The 18,271-nt window shown below is 40.5% G+C and overlaps 1 protein-coding gene across 2 annotated transcripts in view; it reads right to left on the bottom strand.

Annotated features, from left to right (window-relative positions):
* LOC109324371 (L-threonine ammonia-lyase-like) overlaps nt 1-16,583 on the bottom strand; it is a 54,439-nt gene extending 37,856 nt beyond the window's left edge. Inside the window, exons 1-3 of one of the 2 annotated variants that reach the window (XM_019556359.1) lie at nt 16,139-16,324; nt 10,153-10,179; nt 6,389-6,719 (exon numbers count right to left, since the gene is read on the bottom strand). In XM_019556359.1, coding sequence (XP_019411904.1) covers nt 6,389-6,719; nt 10,153-10,179; nt 16,139-16,272 — 492 coding nt within the window. In that variant the 5' untranslated portion in view covers nt 16,273-16,324. The other variant, XM_019556358.1, reaches the window with a different exon arrangement.
* Nucleotides 16,584-18,271: the final 1,688 nt, after the last annotated feature.

Genomic DNA, 18,271 nt, shown 5'->3' with positions numbered 1-18,271 from the left:
CCAGCGGAGGTGGCTCAAGCACCTACATTGAACACCTTCAAGAGTAAATTGGATGCTTATCTTGCTGGGATCCTATGACCGCAGCTGACTTCCTGCCCTTTGGGCAGGGGGCTGGACTCGATGATCTCTCGAGGTCCCTTCCAGCCCTGATGTCTATGAAATCCACATGTTGTGGTTACAGGTACATACTACCTTGTAGTTTAGCATATTCTTACATGACTTTGCACATGCATTTCGTATTATTATACACATATACATAAAGAGCCCCCACTTTACTTCTACTGTAATGCCGCTTCTGAGATAGAACATGGCTGTAACATTTAAAGCGTACAGCAAATCTACAAAATAGTGACCTGATCTCCATTGACTTCAAGTGGGCCTAAAGGACTAAGACTTAGTTTAGGAAAAGATACAGTGAGAGGCTGTTATTTAAAATACTCAGCATGACAATATATTTTAAATACCTCTCTTAATCCATATCTACTGTAATGCGTCATACAATGTTAACCATAATTCCTGGAGAGATTCTTCCTATATTTTATTTACTGCTGGACTTTTAAAGTGTTATGCACTTTTTTTTATTAAACCAAGCATATCAGAAACAGATTTTTTTACCTTAGAGATTAATTCAGTCATTTTCTGAAGCTTACAAATGCAGCATAACTTAATAGTGGGATCACTTCTAAGGGTGTTTTAAATTCTGTGTGGATTGGTGTATTTATTGATATATGGACAGATTCTTCCTGGTTTTTTTCAAGCTCTTTTGAAAATATTGGCAGGTGGTCACTCTGGAGACTGCTGCTTGTGACTCCTTTAAAAAAATCTGGCTCAAAGCAGCCAATGTTTCTAAGCACTTAGCACTTCATTAAGATACATGACACTGGCTCCAAGGACCTTATAGTTGGAACAGAAACATAACAAAAGGAGACAATGTTCAAGTATAAGATAATGCATTGCTTAAGTAGGCTTCCACATATCTTGTCAGGGTTGTCCATTCATTTTTGTAGGACATCTTGGGCTTTTTGGGGTGCAGACAGAAGTTATGTTTGTCATGCAATCTGTCCCCTAAAAACACTCTACAACTGTGCTGTGACAAACGTGCAAGGCTTCAGAGTGCTTTTAAAGTGGCTGATCACAACAAATTAACCCTCATCAGATGAAGTATTAGATGAAGGCACTCCACTTTGCAGAGCCTTAGGGAACTTGCGTTCCCTAGGATTAATTTGTGACATAATCAGGGCTGAGCTGATGCAGTCCAGGCCTGTCCCTGGGGCTCTCAGTAGGAAGGGAGTGGGGAGGGGAAGTGAGCTGCTGGCTGGGGCTTTCCTGCTTGAGCTGGAAGGGAGGCAGGTGGGATTGGAGTCCCCCACATTGTGCCCCCCAACCCCAGCCCCTCCAACTCATGACAGTTCTGGAGCTGGGTGGGCTGGGGGAGAAAGGAGGTTCCTCAGGCTCCTGTAGGCAGGTTCAATCTCCCCCTCTGCCCCCAACTCAACAGATCACCATATTTTGGGTCAGCGGTGTGGGGTGCTCCAATTCATGGCATTTTATATAAAGCACCATGATTTAGAGTGGGGGCCTGCACATCTGGTGATGTTGAGGAAATAGCTTTGATCAGACAAATTGTGTTATTGAAGCAACCTATATGTTTCTCATTGTCATTCTTTATCATGTGAGCAATGTAGATTGAGGACGCAGCTTAAAAGCTTATTTCTAATTGTGGGGGCTCAAATTAACGTGGTATGCATTAGTGCAACTTCTTTTTCTTCAGTTCACTCCTTAAACTATAGTTCTGTCACGAAGTCTGCATTCAACTGTTTCACCTCTTAACAACAATAGTTAGTCAGGGTACTCTCTTGAGCTTTGCCACTTACCTACTGTCTGACTTTGGAACTGTCAGTGCACTGCCCTTTCCAAGATTTGCCCTGTCTAATTAGTTATAAAATATCTAAGGAAAGTATCATCTCTTATGCCTTGTAAATCCATTTAGCATAATGAAGCCATGATCTCAGTTGAAATCTTTAGGTGCTACAGAAATACAAATAATAAAGAGCTTTCTTGGCATGCACATCAACAACCAAAGCAACTACATGAGCTAATGCTACAGTCTGTGTCCACAATATTCCCCTAGGTCAGGAGCCTTTGATTGTTAGCTGATGAATCAGGAATACATTGTTTTTAATCCATGTATAAGCACTGTGTATACATTGAGAGTGCTGTATAAGCATTTAACTGCAGATTTTGATGGCTCTGGCAGGGAGTAGGGATTATAATTTAGCACTTGTGATTTCCCTTCATTGTATAGAGCCTAATTATTAACAAATAGCAACTTGAACTGCACATTGGTATCCGAAGTGCATCCACAAAGGCATTAGGAACACCAATTTCCAAAACTGGAGCTGTTAGAGAAGAGACTGCTGCAGTTCATTGGAGGAGCTGATATCCATTATACTGTACCATGGACATCATATCATGTATCCACAATTTCTCATAATGAAAACATACAAGTAGTACATGACTACTACATGAGTAGTCCTTTGATTAGGAACATTAACAGGTTGAACTCAAGCTGGAACTGGTGCAGAGAAGGATTACTAGGATGATAAGAGTAATAGAAAGCTTGTTTTACAAGAGGAGACTAAAACAGCTTGACATTATCCTAGCAAAATGAAGGCTGAGTGATGATATGATTGCTTTCTCTCTATATATTATAGATACACACCAGGGCAGAAGAAGAGTTACGTAAGATAAAGGCCTATCTTTACAAGTATAAACTGGCCACAAATAAATTTAGGCCAGGAATTAGAAGAAGATTTCAACAAAGTGAAGTTGTGGAACATCCTTCTACTGAAAATAAAAGGAGCAAGAAACCTAAATGTTTTTTCAGAGAGAGCTTGATCAAGCCTGGAAAGGACCATAAAACTTGGTTGTCAACAGTAGCCAAGGATTAGTTTTGATAATGAAAAAGGCCCCTTCCAAACCTTCATCTCTATACATATGTAACAGTTTATTTCAAGTTAGCTTGAACAAGATACTTTATTAGAAATGCTTCATGGACAGTTAGCTAGCCAATGGGATTGGTAAAGAAATGCTGTCTCTCTCTTCTGAGTTGCTGCTTCCTATCTACCTAAGACCAGCAGTGATGAAGAGCATTCACCTCACTGGAAATACTATGACAACTGACTGCATCTCTGTAAAGAGATACAAACTGTACACTCAGCTCTACAGATGGTTTTGACCAGGGAAGCCTTAATGACACCACAAAGCATAGACAACAGCCCCTTTCCAAGAGTCTGGCTTCAAGCTGGCAAACCCAAGGGGCTTGATGTCCCACACCTTCACACCGCAATTATAGCAGTAGAATTTCACCTCTGCTTTTCATAGACACGAATGACTATTCAAAGTTTATGTAAGTGGTTTCTTCAGCAAGCAAGGCTCAGTGCATCACTTCTGCTTAAGGATGTCTCCCCTTCCCACAAGTTTCCCATTTAATGGCATGTTTTTAATAAGTTAATGTTACTACTCCGTCACTCGTACCACTTGCTTTTTTTTCCTGACCAAGCCTCCATCAGCTTTTCTTAATTTTGTTCTTCCAAAGGAATCATGCCCACAGAAAACTGGCAGCTATATTTGTAAGACATAAGATTTGATAGATATTCTGTAAAGTAGGAATATTCAAAGTGCTCTTTGGGCAGATATACATGAATCAGGGAGAAGAGGGAAATTATAATTTATGTACCACACACAAACATGCAATGTTACATCCAGCTAATAAATATTGACTTAAATTGAGGATCACAGTGAAAAATGCAGCTTTCTCCCGTGCCCTTCCTTCAGTGCAGATATTTATCTTTTTTCATGAAATATATAAACAAAACCTTCAGCCCCAAACTGCACTCTGGAAAATCTGGCAGAAAATCTACCTGGTACAGTTAATAAATTATAGTGACCTCAGAGCCAGTGAAATGATAACAGTTCTTGATAAGGTATGGTATGCAAGATAACTCGTTGACATTTTGCCTGTACCTTCTCAGGTTTTGTACAGCTGTAGTGATTCTGCCTCAGTCCCTTCGATTTGTCTTTTCCACTTGCGAAAGACAACCAGCATGTCATTTGATAAACTTTCACATTTACAGTATATACACTTCCAGGAGCAGCCTTAGGGGAGGGCAAACTGGGTAACAACCCAGGGGCCCACACTTTATAAAAATGAAAAATAATTACGCCGAATATTTATATTATCAGTATTGTATTAAGATACTTTCATTACAGTTTCATGGATAGGGCAAAGTGAAACTGAAATTGAACATGTCTGACTTGCTTATGGGTCATCCAAATTAAGACTCTAAGGGACCCCAAATGACTCTCTTGCCCAGGGCCCTAACAACCCTAACGCCACCACTGATGCATCACTGCACCAGCTGCTAGGCTAAGAAGGGAAATTGGCACATTTAGATTCTAAAAACTTATGCTGATCTCCCAAAGACAAGAAGGGCACCCCACTAGTGTGCCCATATGTTGATGAATAGCAACAACTCCCAGTGAGAGTTTCACATGGGGACTGAAAGGGAAACCTTTGGGATACAACCCAAGCTCTCACTCCCGAATGGCCAACTGCTGTTCAAGCTCCCAGACTCTGTTTCACCTGTTAGCTGCATAAATGGATTTAGGCTTGGGTAAGACGATGGTGTGTTATAAGAGTTATGGATTTTCAGGACTTGAACAGAGTGGAATATAATCATTCTTAGGCACTTAAGAGGTGGAATAGAATCTGGCCCTTTGTTCCTTTCTCGCCCTTCCTCATATTCCACTTGTTTGTTTCATTAGTCTGGGCATTAACCTAAACTGGAAACTCTTTACAGAAGGGACTGTTTAATATGGGTCTGTTATACTGCACTTTGTGCAACAGGAAACCAATCTCGAATTGGTGAAGTACTATCATAGAACCAATCAATACCCAGTAAAGTTAGGAAACCTTAACTATGGGCATTACAATACTGCTCTGCCTCCGCCTCTTACAATGGCTTGACAAAACAGGCCATTATAAGAGACTGAAGGAAATTGGTCGCATAGAACATTTTTTCTTCTTCATTTCATAAATCTGCTTTTCTGTTAGGTTTTTTTGTTTGTTTTTCTAACCTATAAGCAGGGCAACAGGATACAGGTGAAAAGAAACAAGGTGAATATTGCATTTCTTCATGTTGTTTCCACTGCCTGGGGACTGACTTAACAGGGCAGTGGGGAGAACGTAAATCAAAATTACAGTTTTTTGCTCCCTAAATAAGAAGATTCTGGTGACAAAAGTTTTACCCAAATGCATAATGCAATTGTGCATTTAAGCTAGAGATAGAAGTTACGTATACGCTGGTTTAAATGATCATAAACTGCTTTAAACCAGTAACAGAACAGAAGCTCAGTGCACATAAACCAGTTTCAAAATGGCTGAAACTGGTTTAAGATAAACCTGGTTGAATATAGTATCACACTTAACTGATTTGTGTCAAACAGGTTTATGAAACTTCTATCTCAGACCCCTTCCTGGGTCAAGTTAAATCACAGTCCCCCAGTATCCCAGTATGCTTTCCTGGCCTGGGTTGTGTTGGGCTGCCTACTCCAGAGAGCAGGGCTGGCCCCACCCCTCTGCTCCATACCTACAGCAGTGAAGGTTGGCTGATGGTAGGGGGCAAGTCAGGTTGGGGATGCAGTCCAATCTGGGGGTGGGGGGAAGGCTGCTCCCCCAGGCAAACCCCAGCTGGGGTTTGGGGCCGGGGGTGTTAAATACCCATTCCCCTGCTCAAACTTACTGCTGGCTATGACTCTGGACTACAAATCCCAGAGGCATCTGGAAACAGGAGGAGGAAGTGATGAGCAACCCTGCAGAGTCCCACTGCTGTGATTTTGGGCTGCAAATCCCAGAGACCTCAGGGGCAGCAGCAAGAGGAAGTGATATACACAGCCCATGCTGGTTATTTGCCAGAGAGTCATGTTCTAGTGGTCCCCGGCTTTTGGTCTGAGCCACTGCAGGCATGTGGCTGTATTTTCTGAATTAAAGGTAAAGGTCTGTTCACTTCTGTTTCAATTAATCTCTGTATTTTAGACTAATCTGCAAAGACTGAATCAATTCAGCCCCGGTCTTTTTGACTGTCTGTACCTAGCCTAATTGAGTGCTTGATGCAATTGTATTCTTCATTTACCAGTGCTGTAACAATCTGTGGGTCTTTGGTGAAAACAAAGAAGAAAAAATTAGGCAGGTGATAATGATAGCTACTATGGAAGGATTATCATTGTATACAGATACATCTTCTGGCTAATGCAAATATCTAGGTCAGTTCTCACTCATATAAGACAAGAAAGAATCAAAGAATGTAAAGCACTGGAAATTCCATACCATGCAGGGGGTTTTCTGAACACCACATTGGATTTTGAAAGCCGCTGCACTTATATCTTCAAATCGAATTAGCTTATTATAGGTCCTGCTCTTTGAGTGAGAAACTGGGTCAAGGGCACCTCCAAGTAATTCCTCACTCCGGCTCACAATCTTCATTTCCCAAGTCTTCACATCCCCATTCAAGTAGTCCTCTTCCCCAAAATCTTTCAGTCTCTCAGGGTTAATGGACAATGGTCGCTGCCCGATGTTGCCATTTCTAATAGGCCTGTCCTTACAATGCTGAATGTCATGAGGGGTTGGGATATCTTGTTTCTTCACTTTACTGTCATCACTAAGAAAGAATGAAATAATCTTGTTAGAGAAGACTGGGTTATCAAAAGCTTGACATCTGCTTAGGAAGGACATGTAACTAAGCTGTTCTTTTGCTTGCATGCCTCAAATATATGTTAATTGTTAATGAACTACCATGTTTTATGTGGATGGAAAGCTAGTTGCAGTTGGTCAGCTGGCACAGTGAGAGCAAAAATGTGGGCACTGGAGGAAGCAAAGACATCATCTAATTAGGAGAATATATTTATGCATTTTAAGCAGCTAGATATTAAAAACATGCTTAGAACCAGCAGTTTTCATTGTTCTCAATGGATGTATGCAGCTTTTGTGAAAACTTTGCCCTATTTTTGATGTGCATGATTCTACAATTCGTGAAAAAGACACATGGCCTTATCATAGCATTCCTAAGAGCTAATAATAGCAGTAATATATCTTATTCCATTGTATATTGCAGGCAGCTGCTTCAGATACTTGCAAATCATGGCCGTCATCATTTAGCATGCGACAGGGATAGACTGACTGTAGTAAGGACAAACCTTTAAATCTTAACATGAAGCAAAAGGACTAAAGCCCCTGTGCCTGACTAAAGTATCTATTTGCAGATTTAAAAAAAAAGAGAGAGAGGTAAGGAGCATTAACCTTTTTGAGTCAGCTGTTAAACCCCCATCCCTCCCCCCAAAAAACACAAAGCAAAATCATTAACATCTTACACAATCGCAAGTTACGGCCATTGATCTACAATCTCTTATTTTTTCAAATGAGAACTGCACTTAGTCACTATGTACCTACAGGAATGCATCCCTTCCTAGGATTTTAAAAGCTCTAATTACCACATCAGCAAATCAACCTGACAGTCAGTTAACCAGTCCAATAAACAATCCATGCCAGTGTGGAAAGCCACATTCCACATTCATTTCCTCCATTAAAAATTCCTACTGACATAGAAAGTCAGATTTTTCTTATGAAGCCCTAGTATCCAGGAAAGGAACTGACCTTATTCCTAAAGCTATCATAAAGCTTTCACTTAAAGCTCAAAGGAAAAGGGAGATTATAAAAGTTAGAAACAGTGTCGTCTACTGGATAGGACAATAAACTAGGAACCAAGAAACATGGCTTCTGTTCCTGACTCTGCTGCTGTGTGAATTTGAATGTACCTCATCACCTTGGTTTATCTTTTCCTTTCCCATTCTTTATTGGTCTAGTCTATTTAAACCATAAATTAACTGGCTATGCACTTTCCTACTGGGAGTTTGTCCAATGCCTAATATCATGGGGCCCCTATCTCATTGGCACCTCTCAATGCTACTGTAATATGAGTAATTCATAAACATATGATGAATCTGAGGAGAATGTGGGTACAACTAAATAATCATATTAAAGGTAAGTTAACAGGTGAGCAGGAAACAAACATGGAACAGCTGTCACATGGCAACTGTCTGTCTGCATTACCCCACAGTAAATGGAAACTAAACTACAATAACTTACTTTTGTTTTATTATGTGGTTAGCTGCCCTGTTTTAACTCTCATTTATCACAGGTAAATTGTATGCACAATGAACAGATACTGCAAAGCAGCTGGCTGACAACAAGCAAACTCTGCTAACTCACTAATTTGATAGATTGTCCACACTCTGCAGTCCTTTGCATGAACATGCTCTAAAGTTAGGAGAATCCTAATTTCACTGGAGAAACTTTCATGTAACTGTTATGCATTAGCGAGGGTACATTCATCCCCTCTCACAGTTAAATGTTTATTAAAAAAAAAAAGTTAGAATTCCAAAATGCTATTTTTAGATGTTACTCTGTATACTACAGTATGTAATCCCGGAAATAAATTCTCATGTTCTCCAACCCATCTAAGAACAAATTAAAATAAAATCTTCCAGTAACTCTTGGAATTTAAAGAGTGACTTATAGAGTAAAAGGGATATTAAGCAGAACAACAGCAGTTAGCAAGTGAGCAAGGGAGCTATCAACTGAAGGTAAGATCTTGTAAAAGTCCAAAACTATACTGTGCCAGATCCAGCGCACACAGCGTTCACTCCAGCAGGTTTGAGACTGCACTGCCCTTGACACCCACTCTAGCCAGTCTATTTAACAGTTTTCTATGGCAAAAAAACCAAATAAACCTTTCTTGTTGTCCAGAAGACTAGAACTACTTGGAAATACTAGCACACATTTGCCACTTTTTAAAAATTATTGACATTGTCTGTAGTTTTTTTATTTGGGTGATGGATGGAAAGGGTATATTATTAGGTAGACAAGAAGTAGGTATTTATTACATTTATTATGTTGTTAGAAAGAGAAATGCAAGATATGAAGAATCCACCCATTTTTTACTATGGCTATTACAAATTTTAAAATCTATGTATATTAAAATCTCCATTAATGAACAAAGACTGAAAGCTGAAGCTGTGAAATTTGACTCCTTCAATGCAGACAATATATACATATATTAGAAGAGAGTAAATGCCAAAGAAAGCAGATTAAGGTTGGGGGCCATAATCCTGTATTTCTCCTTGTGACTGGGAGGGAGAGCTAAAGTGAGCAAATTAGTTTCTTAGGCTTTGTCTCGTCAAGAGTTTTGATGAATACAGGAACCTTGGATCAAATCTTCTATTAGCAAAAGTCTAGTAAAGAATCTGACTACTTATTCACTCTTGAACTTCCATTTTACTACCACATTTTGGATTTTTTTCCCCTAAAAACCTTAATGCAGGCAACACATTTATGCTCATTGAAAAGAAGAATAAAATGCCAAACAGATGTCAAGTATTTATTATTCCTGGGTACATACATGAGGTTATATAAATCTGAAACATTAACATCTCAGCATTTAGTATGGAAACTATGAACTTTCACATTTGAAAAGTCAGCAGCCTCATTGCCAAGAAATATTTTCCCTACAGAACCCATCTTAATGTGCCATATACCAACTGAGAGCTCAGTAACTTTCACGGCAAATGTTGGATTTGAGTTGAGGAATGCATTGAGAGGTGACTAATAGTTGTGCCAGCTCACGTGCATCTCTTCTTGAAAGCAGTCTGTATAACCCATTCAGCATGAGTTTCCTTAGCAGACAGTTGCTTACAACTAAAGAATGTATAAAAACATGGAAACATTAACAGTCTGGTTAGTGAAAAATAAAAACATGATTTGCCATGCCAGTAACATTTTGTACATGATTTAATAACCATACTCCATCCCATGTAAAAGAAACTCACACACTGTAAAACATTACTGTTTTATTCCTTATTTTCATGCAAATATTGAGCCAGCCCCACATTAAGTAAATATCCAGCTGGTAAGTTGTATTATGTGCGCATAGATCATGCCACTTCACCTTTGGTGTGATTAATAATAATAGGTGTGATTAATAATAATAGTAATAATAATAATAATAACAGTAATACAGGCATAGTTTATAAACCTACTTTTTTGAGAAGAGCTTCCCCACATAACTGGAAGAAAAGTAGAGAGAAGATCCATGTGGGAAATTCCAGAGATAATTAAGAACTGGAGAAAAATTGTATTTACTTAAAGTCTTAATGCCACAAGATTAGCCTTTTGAAATCTGGTAAAGAGCGACAACTTTGAATGAGTTATTTTCTTTCTTTGTTTGTTTCCTTTGAAATATCCTCTTTTACAACAAGGCAAGTAACAATAAGCAAAATCAGTTATGTACATGTTTAATTAAACCAATTTAAATGTGTCCTTTTTTCCCCAAGGAGGATATAAGCACCCACTGTACTACTCAACTGAACTAGATTATATGTCCTGCTCAGATGGCAGAATTGCTCAATTAAACTTGCAGGATTTGTATGCCGATTTTGGCCCCCTTAATAGCCTTTTCACTTTCTGCAAAATGAGTCAAGCTGTATTTCTAGGTAAAGATGACATGATTATGGACAGCCAGATGGGAGAGCACTCTGCTATCTGTATTAACCCTCAGAAACCCAGCAATGTGGACAGCTAAATCTTAAAGCACCAGACCCAAAAGTCTGAAAGAATTAAAGATGATAAATATTTACAAGATGATAACAATCACAGATAACTTAAATTTTCCTTCCTGTATCACTAATACTTTATACTGACCTTTCAATAGGTTGTGAAATAGCTTTGCCATAATAAGTACTCATAGATGCACTCATAGTTCTGAGTGAGGTGTTCAGATATTATGAACAGGAAAAAAAACGTGTTTTTTTTTTCAATGGCATGAACTTAAACATAGTGTGAATAGGTGAAACTCTGATAAGGTTAATAGAACTGCAGCTGCATGTCAGAGCCAAATTATACTCATTGGAAAAAGCCTTCCTATCTTAGAAAAGGCTTACTTCAGCTATATATTAAGTCTTCTGATGTCAATGAGAGCTGAAAGACTTTTAATTTCAGTACCCAATTTATTTATTATTAGTCCTAAACAGGCAATCTAATTTGGCCCCAAAGAAGCAGTTGCAATTCTATGGAAAACAATTCTAGGATGCTAGACTACCAAAGGCATTTATTCCTCATAAAAGCAGTGACCACGGGATCAATGTCTTTGTGTGGTTAAAGATTATGATGTACAAATATTATCTATGACCTACAAGAGGTTTTTGAAGAGTACTTGCTTTACTGACTACAACTGAGGCACAGAGAGAACAAAGATACTTCAGCCTGCCTTATTTTTGCCAGTTCTTGTTTTGCAATGTAACATAAAACACTTAATAGGACAATTCATCTGTTCTTAAGCAACATGTATGTGATTTCCTTCTCTCTTCCAGGGAAGATTTTCCTGTAAGAGGCAGACTTACTGGTGTTTGCTTGTGTGAAGCTGCAAGAATTTATAAAAGGATCATGTAGCTAGGGCTTCAAGCACATGCCACATTTATTCTGGGGGGAAAATTATCCCGGGACAAAGTGCAGTTGTTCAGATGTCCATGTCCGTTGTCCTGGGACAAACCCATAAAATGTTCACAGGAGAAGAAGTGCTAACAGTGTGTCCCAGGACATCACAAAGTGCATCTGAACAGTTGTTCTGGGATTGCATCATTGAATCAATGGCAGAAAAGCAGCAGGACATTCAACCATTCATTAAACCCTGATTAGAAGGGTTTTGTGTATACATACCAATCACAGGGCATTTCTGTTTGAGGACAAACATTGGCACAACTCGTTCCAGGACAAATACAGTCTGTTCCTACCCTAGGAGTCAGAATAGTTTTTGAGTTTCTCAGACTGTACATCTTGACCCCAGTTATTCATCCAAGCAAATGGAATCTGAGTGCTTGGGAGAATTTCTCATATGCAGTTTAGTTACCAAAAATGCAATATCAGGGCAAGCAAAAACTGTTTGCAAGTTTGGGACAAAACAGTTCCTTCTGGTATTTCTGAAGCAAAATGGTTTGACTTTTTAAGCTAGAATTGTAAGGGGGCATTGGAGCTATTCACAGAGAGAAAACAGAGAAGCAGTAGGCTTTATAGCCCAGTGGTCAGGGCACTTGCGTGATGGTGAGACCCCAGTTTAAATCTCACTGCTCTGAAACAGAGAAGAGATGTTCCCACAACCCATGGAACAGCCTTAAGCACCAAACTAGAGAATATTTTTGGTTTGGTTTCTCTCAGTCTCTCAGAAGCTGTTCTACTTTGCAAAATAGTGAAATATTTATGGGATCAGAAGAGGGGAAAAAAGACTCTATAGCTTGGTAGTTAGAGCAATGACTAGGACGGGCAATATCTGCATTCCAGTTTAATCCACTGGAAAACGTACCTTGGCGTGCCACCACGTGGCTGAGGGCACTAGCCAGAAGGCTATAGAATCAGTCTCATTCTCAATCTCTGGACCAAAGAGAACGGAGAGAACACTAGAAAGCTCTCTAGCCTAGTAGTTAGGGCACTCTTCTGGAGGGTAGGGAAATCTGAATTGAAGTTCCTGCTCTAATTCAGGCAGAGGAGGAATTGAACCCCAGAACTGAACAGACCTCAGGACTATTCCATATAAGGCAGGGCACTCCAGCCTTTGTATGCATGACTTTTAAATACCCATGTAAATCTAGCTCTTTGCTTCCAAAGTTGGAGCTACTGGTTCAGTTTTAGCTCTTGAAGAGGCAGTGAGGAGACCATCCTGGGACTGTTCAGGGAGGATGGCAGGACAGCTCTCTCTTCTGTTTTCATTTCTTTAAGGACCCCACAAAAATGAAGGATCTCCAAATTCCTGTACATCAGTCTCAGTGAGCAGCAGTAGTATGGAAATGTGTTGGATATTATAAAACATTAATATAACTTCTAACAATCCCAATCTATTCTAAGGCTGTGAAGAGACACTAAATTTGTCCTGGATAAAGCCTTTTGTTCAAGGATTGTATAGACATACACATTCACTTTGCCACTTCAAGTCCTTCTGAACTATGTTGGATAAAATGTACTAACTCTTTCCCTCACAATATCCTGCTGTATGTCAGTATAGTTACTGTGATTCATTCCAGGGACAAGCCTATCAGGTTGGGCACTCTTGCTGGCCACCTACTGATGAAGCAGTAGCAATATAGCCTGGAAGGGTGACATGGTTCAAGCCCCAGGACAATCAGTCCCAGATCAAATACTATAGCTGGATTTCTCTACGGTAAAGACAAATAATTCTGCATTCCTACACAGCCCTCATCCCCAAACTGTACAAGAACCTTTCAGCAATATGTTAACCAAGATGACTTATGTCAGTCACATGAGGTTTGTAGACCTACTTGTAGTCTACATTCAAAGTAACCGGGCTTAGATTAAATTATTTACTACAGACAGTAAATTCCAACCCATGAAATACATTGCTGTACTAAGACCTGATCCTCAGAGGCTGAGCTTCTCCTCAAGAATGCTAAGCATCTTAGGCTTTTTCAGAAACCGCTCAGCAGCAAAGAGGAACAAACCTTTCCTACACATACTATACATTTTCTTTTTTAACATTTTTCTAATTTATCAGGTGAGGTCCCTGCTGCAAAAAGGCTATTAAATTTGATGGGACAGTAGTCTGATTCATTAAGACAAATCCTGCAGACCAAATCCTCCAGTCAGTGGTGATTTTGGACTGAGTGAGGATTGTGGGCTCATATATTTAAAGGCCAGAAATAATCACTATCATTGACCAGTCTGAGCTCTGGCCCAGCACAGGCCATAGAGTTTTACCCTGCATTCCTGCATCGAGCTCTTAACTCGGGTTCAGGCCTTTTTTTTTTTTTAAGAGAATGAGAACAATCAAATCAATGATGAGAAATAAACCAAATGATGAGAAGGGTCACACAACCCTACGGCATCACAAGACAACATTCAGTGTCATCTCTGACTACCCTATAAGAGTTGGACTAAAGGCAACGTTGTTTCCCTTGTGTATAAGGACAAAATACCCCAAGACTAGAACTAGTGTGACAAATTAAAGAAGCATTTTACCAGTATTATTATTTTGTATTACAATAGCACCTAGAGGCCTCCAAATGAGACTAGGGCCTGACTTTGCAAACACTCAAGAAGATTTATCCCTGTCTCAGTGAGTTTAGAATCTCAGAGTGGATTTTCCAAAAGCACCTCTGGGGTTTAGGCAGCCAGCTCCCACTGAAGGTCACTGGGACCTGTGCTCCTATATCTCTTGGGTACTAGGGAAAATTTTTCCCTAGACAGACAACATAGACACAAGCTTGGACATTATTCCAGTTTTACAGATGGGGAACTAGGGCACAGACAGATTAACAGACTGATCTAGGTTCATACAGGAAGTCTGCTCCTGAGCCTGTAACTGAACTCAGAGCTATCCCAAATCCTAATGCAACGCCTTACCCATACATAACCAGGTCTTTCTACAAGCCTAGCTCCCCACAAACCAAATGCTAAGTAATGTGGCCAGGTAAGCTGGGCCTATGCAGTTTATGTAAAAAGTTACTGTTTTGAACTGTAGTTTATTCAAAGTGAAAAAAACACCTCAGAGACTGCATATACAGCAGGCACATTTGTTTCATTGTTCTCCAGTGCACAAGGTGGGGAGTGGGGAAGAAGCGGGGAAGTGGAGACCTGGTTTTGTCTACTTCCTACTAGTAAAGCTGTATTATTATTTTCTACATCTTACTATGTATAATGTATGTATTATCTTTAATACTTCTTCATTATAATGAGTGTTTTGCCGTACTCTTTACATGGCTTCAGCCTGACCAGTCGTCATGACCTCAATTCATAGCCTCCTCAAATACAGTTTACTAAAAATGCCAAATATTGCTTACTGCTGGCAGTATTTGGGAAATGTCAAAGGGATGCTAGGGGAATTAATAATCAGGAAGCAAGATAAATGATCACACATTGTGTGTGTGCATGTGTAAAAGAGAGAGAGAGAGAGATTCAGTGTTATGATAATGCCATTATAATTTTAAAGAGTTCCTTAGAGAGACAGATTCTTCTTTTACAATATTCACATTTGTGAGATCAAACTTACTGCATGCACTTTAGCATAGCTGCCTCTGCAGTTATTAGGAAAATGAAGAATCAGACCCAAACATTTATATATATCTATATCTATATATTTATATTTATATATTTAAAATTAAATCTCAGTAGAGCTCTTATTTGGGAGTCTTCTCATACGGTAAACAATTTTCCATTAACTAACAGGTAAGAAGGGGAAAAAAATGAAACAGCTGTGAAAGAAAGACAGTCTTATAATTAAGGAACTGGTTGGGTATTCATGAGATCAAGGGTCAAATCCAGGCTCTGCTACAGCTGTCTTACATGACCTTCATGGCAGCTACTTTCTCTTTCTGTGCCTCAGTTTCTTATTTGTACAACCCGGGTGAATAATCCTTCCTTTCTTCCATCTTTTTTCTCTTTCTATCCATCCTGTAATTACAAGCTTAGGTTTGACCACAAGGACTGTCACTGACATCAATGGCATTGCATACATGGTCAGTGTTAAGCATGCATTTTGTGTTTCCCTGATAAGAGCCCTGGACTGCAAGCTCTTTGCAGAAGGGTACACTCAGAGCTCTCAGTGCTAGGCACTGCATGATCGCTGGAAACTAGATCTCATTTGGGTTTTCAGACTTTGTTGTACCACAAAAATTGCAGGACAGTCATAATCACCAGTCCAAATACCTCTGTAGCACACCTGCAACCCTAGATTCTAGACACATGCATAATATAAACTGTCCTACAAAATGGTTTGAACCATTTTGTACCACCTCAAGCCCGTCTTCATCAGGACACTTATGGAGACATAAATTATTTGAATTCCAAAGGCTTAACAGAAAAATTGTTTCTTTGCCTGCAGCTCATTCCTAATATAGCTCAAGTGCTTCCAGTGGAGTAATCCCAGAGATAAATTTAGTCCACTAAGAGCTTTGGAAAACATGGAATAACTGCGATCGATTTGTTTTTTCTAAAGAACGAGAAAAAGGAAAAATAAAGCATTACCTATGAAGCACAGTGACAAAATAAACAAAGAGATGAAGCAAAATTCCAACTACAGCACCATAAGGAGGCAGAAGGGATCCAGGGGAAGTGATGCCAATTGCTCTGGCCCTGGGTGCAAACCCAGGACTGTCCATCACTCCTAGGGGGGAGAAAGGAGCACTCTAGTTCTAGGTCACACAGCAAGATTCTCCAACCTTTGCCAGAAAGGATCATATTCTTCATCTTCTGAGGAGGATTCCCTGGGAGTTCTGTTCTTTAAAACCTTGGAGTAGAGAAATTGTGCTGCAAAATTCATAGCAATTCCTGTTGTTAAATAAGGCAGAGAGACCCCAGGCAATGGACACACTTGCCTCTGAAAAGTACCACCACTGTAATGCCCAGGGGGGGAAATACACTCAGTAGGTGTCTTGCTGTAAGCTGCACTTCAACACAAAAAAAAAAAAAAATGACTTTGAGGGTTGGCTGCTGCTATTTAAAGAGATTATTTCACAGGGCAACCTGTCCTTGTCAATTTGAGTCAGGGCCTGGATTATATGTAGGTGACGCTCCAGTAGCAGACCACTTACAGCTTTAGATACTTACTGCTTAGTATAGTGCCTGGTCTAGGTTTGCTGCAGCAGTCACAAAATTAGCAACACGGTCTCTTGGACCAGGGGCAGAAATTACACATAAACTAGTATAAGTGATTGGAAACTGGTTTAAATTAGGGCTACCATATTTCCAGTATCAAAAAAGAGGACACTTGCCAGGGAATAGGGGAGGAGAGGAGGGAGAGCATATAATTGGGTGGGGGGGAGTGATATGCTCATGCCCTGCCTCTGCCCCTCACTTCTAAGCCCCTGTCCTGACAGCCCTGCTGCCCCCCGGCCCTGCTAGTGCCCCTCACTCCCAATCCACAGCCCTCTGCCCCACAAGCATGCTGGTGCCCCTCACTCCTGCCCCGCAACCCCCTGCTGGTGCTCTGCACCCCTGACCGGCAGTATCCTGCCCCCCAGCCCTGCTGCCCAAGCAGATCACATGCATGCACACATGCATGCTTGCACACACATGCATGCACAGTGTCTCTTTACCTGGCTGGGGCTGGGGCTGGGGCTGGGGACTGTGCAGGAAGCACATGACCCCCAACAGCCAATCACCTTGCCTGCTGCTCCCAGCCCCAAGAAGCCAGCCTGGGAGAGCAGAGGAAGGGCCAAAACCCAAACATTAGCTCTAACTTAGAAAACCCACCCAGATACGAGGACAGGAGTCCAAAAAAGAGAAGATGTCTGGGAAAACCCAGATGTATGGTAACCCTAGTTCAAATCTGTAACTGAAATGAAGCTCAGTGCACAAAATGGCCAGAATTGGTTTAAGATAAACCTGGATGGATGTATTATCAGACTTAACTCATTTAGGTCAAAATATTTTATTGAACTGTCCCAGATCCAAGTTAACTCACAGTCTCCCAGCATCCCAGGATGCTTTGCACCTCCCCCTCAAACCTTCCCCTTGCAGGGTGGGCAGGCTAGCCTTGGCCCAAGCTCAGCTGAGCAGAGAGGCATGTTCTAAGCATCCCCCAGCTTCTGGCCTGGGCCACTGTAGGCATGTGGCTGCATTTCCGATATCAAAAGTGAATATCTGTTCACTTGCTTATTGGTTCAATATACGCAGCTTAGACTAACCTGTGAAGATTGAATCAATTCAGCCTCAAGCTTTTTGACTGTATGTACTTAGGCCTGGAGAAAGAAAGAGAAACAAGTGACTGCCACTTTTCTCAGGGTGCTGGGGCATCATGGCTTTATGCTATTTAACTCAGAAGAATAGGAATCAGGAATGAATGTACAAAGGCACTAGAAATCAAGATCTGCAGTAGTCTATGAGACAGGGTCAGGGTATCTGACCAATGCTTCACTCAGTATTTCTCTTGTTCATGGTCTTTGTGGTAGGAGAAAAAGATATGCGGATCATCTATGGAGAACAGGAGAATGAGTCCACTAAGGAAGTAGCCAGAAGGTTACAGTGATAGCCAGGGAGACTCATATGGGTTCTGACCCATTCTCCAGCAGATCTATTACCAAGGATCCATACAGAAGTCAGCTGCACAGATCTGTACCTCTAACATAAACCTCCTCCTGAGGGCAGGGATCTGTGACT

This window comes from Crocodylus porosus, unplaced genomic scaffold (assembly GCF_001723895.1).
Source record: "Crocodylus porosus isolate Cpor-Errol unplaced genomic scaffold, CroPor_comp1, whole genome shotgun sequence".
Classification (NCBI taxonomy): Eukaryota; Metazoa; Chordata; order Crocodylia; family Crocodylidae; genus Crocodylus; species Crocodylus porosus.
This window is presented reverse-complemented; position numbering and strand designations above follow the sequence as displayed.